At 51.6% G+C, this 6,854-nt stretch overlaps 1 protein-coding gene across 1 annotated transcript in view; it reads right to left on the bottom strand.

The window, feature by feature from the left end:
* The window catches only part of LOC107115752 (cation channel sperm-associated protein subunit gamma-like), a gene marked incomplete at its 5' end in the record, with an annotated part of 63,597 nt that overhangs the window by 40,000 nt on the left and 16,743 nt on the right, over positions 1-6,854 (bottom strand). Inside the window, 4 exons of the mRNA XM_015417515.1 lie at positions 763-881; positions 3,979-4,137; positions 5,683-5,794; positions 6,435-6,564. Of these exons, the coding sequence (XP_015273001.1) occupies positions 763-881; positions 3,979-4,137; positions 5,683-5,794; positions 6,435-6,564 (520 nt within the window). The remainder of the gene's footprint in view (positions 1-762; positions 882-3,978; positions 4,138-5,682; positions 5,795-6,434; positions 6,565-6,854) is intronic.

Here is a 6,854-nt window from a genome sequence, read left to right as displayed (position 1 = left end):
AATAAAATAAATAAATTATCATATAAGCCTTAATACATAGAAAGACTCATATATCAAAACATCTAAGTATCGTCTCTTAATATATCACAAAAGATATTGCACAACCCATTTATTAATATCAGTCCTCCTTAATTATACAGAAGTTTTAAGAGGGAGTGAAAGCTTTGGAGGAAGCTTTGAGCTCACTAAGAGAGACTTTTTGCAGCGTTCATTGAAAAAAATTGATATTTTGGTATTTGGCAACCTTGTGCTTGGAAATATCTGTTGAACTCCCCGAGGAAGACACTGAAACAGGAGGATATCTGGACCTCCGTTGGAGGAAGACTGAGCACTTACTCAAAATAGTCTTAAAGGAGTCCTCCCTCTTAAAACTTTTGTATAATTAAGGAGGACTGATATTAATGAAGGGGTTGTGCAATATCTTTTGTGATATATTAAGAGACGATACTTAGATGTTTTGATATATGATTCTTTCTATGTATTAAGGCTTATATGATAAATAATATATGGTGAATAAATTGTAAAAATATAAACCAAAAAATATATCAAAATTATTTGAGATATTTTATAATCCGCACGGTATTTGCGGATTTTGGGAGCTAAGCGCCGGCAGATCATGGAACACCCACACAATAGTTGCGCTTCCCAGGTTCCTGTCGACTGAACATCTTGTCCAGGTGAAGCTGGTGAAAGGACTTGCCCCCGTGCCATCCCGCCAACCCACCTGCCTTCCTCTGCTTATCTAGAAGCCTGTTCACTCACTCGTCTGAGAACACCCGGTGAGGGTGGTCGATTATATGGCTGTAGGTCAGGATGTACCGCTGTGGGAATTCTCTCTTGATCAGCTTTCCACGGCCAAGGTCATCCTCCATATAAACCAGCTGAAAGAAAAGGGGGCTGCTTCCATTGAGGAATGTTTTGAGCAACACTTGAAGGGAGAGGAGGAGGGGGAGGAATTGGAACATGTCGTGATTAAGAACCTTTGTCCCAGAGGACATTCAGAACACGAGAGGAGCCCTGACACGTCAGATGAGTGGTCCATCCAGTCTAGCGTCCTGTCTCACACTGTGGCCAACCTTCTTAAGAACACCAGAAGAGCCCTGGTGGACCAGACCATTAGTCTATCTAGTCCAGCATTATGTCTCACACTGTGGCCAACTAGTTCCTTGGAAGGGCCAACAACAGGGCATAGAGGCTGAGGCCTTCATAAGAACATCAGAAGAGCCCTGCTGGACCAGACCAGTGGGCCATCCAGTCCAGCATCCTGCCTCACACAGTGGACAACCAGTTCCTCTGGAGGGCCAACAACAGGGGCATGGAAGCTGAGGTCTTCATAAGAACATCAGAAGAGTCCTGCTGGATCAGAACAGTGGTCCACCTAGTCCAGCATCCTGTCTCACACAGTGGCCAACCAGTTCTTCTAGACAATCAACAACAGGGCACAGAGGCTGAGACCTTCATAAGAATATCAGAAGAGCCCTGCTGGATCAGACCAGTGGTCCATCCAGTCTGGCATCCTGCCTCACACAGTGGTCAACCAGATCCTTTGGAGAGCCAACAATACATCATAGAGACTGAGACCTTTATAAGAACATCAGAAGAGCCCTGCTGGATCAGACCAACAATCTTACAGGGAAGGCCTACAGACTAACAGCCAACCAGTTCCTCTGGAGCTTCAGTGAGTCAAAGCCCACTCTGTCAGACCGACATATGAAGGAAAATCATACTGGGAAGTCTTACAGGGAAGGCTAGGTGTGTGTGGGGGGGAGAATCAAGGCTTGGTGCGAATAACCACCATGTGAAAACTCCATCATCACTGTGAATGATACCGCATTAGCAGCAGCAGCAGAAGAAGAAGAAACATAGGCCCCGGTCCCACTGGCCAGATAACGTGGGGGGGAGGCGTGGCTGTTTGCCCTGGAGCAAAATAAAGCATGGTAGCCCGATCACACGGTCCCCCGAGTCTCCATGCTTAGGCTGTTAGCTGGCGATCACACGGTGATGCTCCAGCATGGCAAAGAAGCAGCGCAGCGCAATCACACAAGTGTTTCACGTTTGTGCACATGCACAGTTCCGCGGAGCAGCACTGCTTTCAGTTTCGTGTTTGTGCGCATGCGCTTACAAAAAACATCCGGTTTGCGATGGGACGTGGACGGGCGGCGGATGCCACGGAATACTAGCACTCCGGCGATCAGACGCCCGCCTGTGCCGCACGTTTTCCGGATACTAGTGCACTTTCCTCGGTACTTTTTAACTCCGCATCCTTCGGCCGTGGGTTGGACAGGTGCGCTACGCTTCGCAGATGTTGTGGCGTGATCGCGCCCCGAAAATCCGCCCGACATTCGTGCCTTTCGCGTGGCAAAATCTCCGTGTGACCGGGGCCATAAGATCCTTGCTGTATGGAAAGCTCTGTCAAGTCAGAGCAAATTTATAGTGACCCCTCATGGGATTTTCAAGGCAAGGGATGAACAGAGGTGGCTTGCCCTTGCCTGCCTCTGTGTGGCGACCCTGGACTTCCCCGGTGGTCTCCCATCCAAGTTCTAACCAGGGCTGACCCTTCTTAACTTCCAAGATCTGATGGAATTGGGCTCGCTAAGTAGGATCAGCCCTGGCGAGGGCTTGGATGGGATACCACCAGGGAAGACTGGGCTTACTATGCAGAGGCCGGCGATGGCAAACCCCTTCTGAATCTCACTTCCCTTGAAAACCCCATGGAGAAGGAGGAGGAGAAGGAGAAGAAGAAGTTGGATTTATACCCTACCCTTCACTACCCTAAGGGCTCTCAGGGCAGCTTACAGTCTCCTTTCCCCTCCCCACAACAGACACCCCGTGAGGTAGGTGGGGCTGGGAGAGCACTTTCAAGAACTGCCCTTGAGAGAACAGCTCTGAGAGGACTTGTGACTGACCCAGGGTTGCAGCAGCAGCTGCATGTGGAGGAGCGGGGAATCAAACCCGGTTCTCCCCGATTAGAGTCCGCGCTCCTAACCACCGCACCAAACTGGATCCCGCCCCCCATAAGTCAGCTGAGGTTTGATGGTACTTTTCTACCACCCTTCCACAGCTGCTCCCGTACAGCGAGGATCCTCCGTGTTTCTTCTGTTGCTGAATTCATGGTGACGATGGGGGTGTCCGGATGGTGATCGTTCATACTCAGCCTTGACCCCCCACCACCACCTTCGCTATAAGATTTCCAGTACCCTTGTCCTTCGCGGAGGTGTTCACGGTGCCAACGGGAGTGTTCTCTTGGCATGAACGACACCATAGGTTTTCCGACTGGTGAATCTCAATTCAAGGGAAGCAAAGGAGGATGTAGAAAGGCTGGGGGGGACCGAGTCCTGTTGTCAATCAACAGAATCAGCCGTTACGCATGACACAGTCAGGAACCAGCTGTCCGGTCCCACCTCTAGCAGGGTGTGCCTGTCGAAGAACACGGTGACCCGCGACTCGCGCCACTGATATATGTCCAGTCCCACCTCTAGCAGGGTGTGCCTGTCGAAGAACACGGTGACCCGCGACTCGCACCACTGATATATGTCCAGTCCCACCTCTAGCAGGGTGTGCCTGTCGAAGAACACGGTGACCCACGACTCGCGCCACTGATATATGTCCAGTCCCACCTCTAGCAGGGTGTGCCTCTCAAAGAACACGCTGACCCGCAACTCGCACCACTGATATATGTCCAGTCCCACCTCTAGCAGGGTGTGCCTGTCGAAGAACACGCTGACCCGCGACTCGCACCACAGATATATGTCCAGTCCCACCTCTAGCAGGGTGTGCCTGTCGAAGAACATGGTGACCCGCGACTCATGCCACTGATATATGTCCAGTCCCGCCTCTAGCAAGGTGTGCCTCTCAAAGAACACGCTGACCCGCAACTCGCACCACGGATATATGTCCAATCCCACCTCTAGCAGAGTGTGCCTTTCGAAAAACACGGTGCCCCGGGACTCGCGCCGCTGATATATGTCCAAGCCTCACCTCTAGCAGATTGTGCCTGTCAAAGAACACGGTGACCCGCGACTCGTGCCGCTGATATATGGCCGATCCGCCCATTATCTGAAGGTTCTTGTTCAGTTCCCAGGCCCTGGACGGATAGATCTTTCTGATGATGGAGCTGCCTTCGTGGGAGATCCAGACCTTGAGTGGGGGGGGGGCAAGCGGGAAGCTTGAGGAAACAGCCCAAACCTGAGCCCTGGAACCAGACAGTGCGATTTCAGCCCTGAACGGTTTCTCACAGACCAGCTGTTACCATGCCAGGACTAGCGGCAGGCCTCTCAGACATGATGGGTGGGGAAGGGATGGAGAGAATGGGCTGGAACCAAGCCTGCTGTTTTTCAAGCTGGGCCTCCCTCCTGGAGATGGGGGCATTGCTATCTGGAGCATGTAACCCCAATATTGAAGCAGGAACGGTTTCTCACAGACCAGCTTTCCTGCAGGAGCACACAGGAGTGGAGCTCTGGCAGTAAAGAGCCCAGGGGGTGGGCACATGCAACAAGCCCCACCCCCTGCTCCCAGCAGCCCTCAGTCAGAGCAAGAAGCAGCTGGGTAAGTTGCAGAGCCCCCCGGTCCAAAACAGTCCAGTGACACCTTTAAGACCAAGTTTTATTCAGGTACAAGCCCTCCCTCCTCTGCGAGGACAGATCTGCGCGTCCCCCCCCCCAATAGCTAGCAATTCAAAACAGTCCAGTGGAGCCTGAGCGGTGGGTGTCGCCTTCTGACACACTTCCGGTGATGTCAGGGGGTGTGGCATATGCAAATGAGTTGTGCTAATGAGCTCCTGCCCCTCTTTTTCTACAAAATGACCCCTGCTGGGTACCAATCCACTCCCAAGCCCGATTCAAGGTGTTGGCTTTGACCTTTAAAGACCAACATGGTTTGGGACATCTGGAGGGACCATCTTCTCCCATTTTGAAGAGAAGAGTTGGTTTTTATACCCTGCTTTTGTCTCCTGTAAGGGGTTTCAAAGCGGCTGGTAATCCTCTTCCCTTCCTCTCCCCACAACAGGCACCTTGCGAGCTAGGTGGGGCTGAGAGAGTTCCGAGAGAACGGTGACTGGCCCAAGGTCTCCCAGCAGGGGAGGAGGAGTCGGGATTCAAAACCGGATCTCCAGATCAGAGTCCACTGCTCTTAACCATTACCGCACGCCGGCTGGCTCTCTGTTATGCCTCCTGCCCAGGAATTGAGATCACAGGGAAAGGCCCGTTGGGTGGGCCCATGCCAGATGGCCTTTTTGGTGGCGGCCCCACGATGATGGAACAACCTTTCCAGTGAGGTGCGCCCGGCCCCCCTCACTTTCAGTCTTTAGGAGGCAGCTGAAGATGGTTTGACTGGGGACTGCACTTTGATTCAAGCAGTCCTCAATGGTGATTTTTAAATTTTGGTTTTATGTATTTTTAATGATGCAATCTATTTTACACATATTATTGATATGGGAAGCCGCCTTGAGCTCCTTAAGGGACAAAGATGACTGATAAATATATGAATGAAATGCCTCTGCCCGGGATTCATCACCAGATAGGCCTTGGAGACAAACCAGAAAACAGGCAAACCAGACATCGGGGCACAGAACAAGGGAGTCACTGGGGTGGGGAGGTAGCTGTGAATTTCCCGCATTGTGCAGGGGGTTGGACTAGATGACCCTCGTGGTCCCCCCTCCAGCTCTACGTTTCTATGTCTCTATACCTGCTCGTCTTCAGTCACGCAGGCAAGCTCCCCAGAATAGGACTGAATAAAATACTTGATGGCGGAATCGCCGGTGAAATCGGAGAGGTAAAGGTAATTCCTCAGGTCGTTGCTAAAGCAAGAAAGAGAGAGGGAGAAATAACTTATCAACTTGGAATCCCTTTTTGTTGAATTGGCGACTACAGCAATGGGAGCCTGTATTACCAGACTTCAGGTAAAGGTAAAGGTTTTGGTCAAGGTAAAGGTTTCCCTTGCTCGAAAGCCAGTCGAATTCGACTCTAGGGGGTGGTGCTCATCTCCGTTTCCAAGCCGAAGAGCCAGCGCTGTCCAAAAGACGTCTCTGTGGTCCATGACTAAACGCCGAGGCGCACGGAACGCTGTTCCCTTCCCACCGAAGCGGTACCTATTTATCTACTTGCAATTTCTTGCTTTCGAACTGCTCGGTTGGCAGGAGCTGGGGCCAGAGACGGGAGCTCACTCCGTCACGCGGCACTCGGGTCTCGAACTGCCAAACTACCGGCCTTCCAGACTGCAGCTGGAAGTCTTAACCTCTGAGCCACTACGCATTCTTTTCTCGAAGTTAATAAAAGAAGTCTCGCTACTATCGCTTCTCGCACAGGAAATCACAAACTTTCTTCTAATACGGAAAGAAGGCAGGAGCAAGGGAGAGACACCCCTCCTCCCGTGGCATTTGGGGCCCTGAGCGAGGAGGTCACACAGCAGCAGCCGGCTCGGTGGCACGGGACTCTTACCTTTGCAAGATCATGTTCCCCCAGACATAGAAGATGAGGCTGGAGGGATTATAGGCGATGCCTTTGGGTACCATGGGGATATCTGTATACTTCTCCTGCCCGATCAACACCACAAACCCTTGATCACTGGCTGCAAAGGAAACAGGGAGGTGGTGGGGCTAAGGAGAGTGCCGACTTCCTTCCCGACAGTCCCGCCCGGTTTGGGGTCCAGCAGAATGCCCACTTATTTCCCCGCCACTTGGCGCGCTTTCAGCCTCAAGGGTCCCAGAAGAAGCCAGTTTTGGGGGAAAGGGAGTTGTAAGGAACAGAGGTTGTAGGACCTAGCCGGGCATGTTCATTATATTCAGCTGTGAGACTTTATTATGGGGGAGAATCGTCCTTGTAAACCTCCCTAATCTTTTTGCAAGCCAGAAGGGTTAA

The sequence above is a fragment of the Gekko japonicus genome, unplaced genomic scaffold, assembly GCF_001447785.1.
Source record: "Gekko japonicus isolate JY-2015 unplaced genomic scaffold, Gekko_japonicus_V1.1 scaffold4210, whole genome shotgun sequence".
Taxonomy (NCBI): domain Eukaryota; kingdom Metazoa; phylum Chordata; class Lepidosauria; order Squamata; family Gekkonidae; genus Gekko; species Gekko japonicus.
The sequence above is the reverse complement of the archived record's forward strand: the minus strand, read 5'-3'. Positions and strand labels throughout refer to the sequence as shown.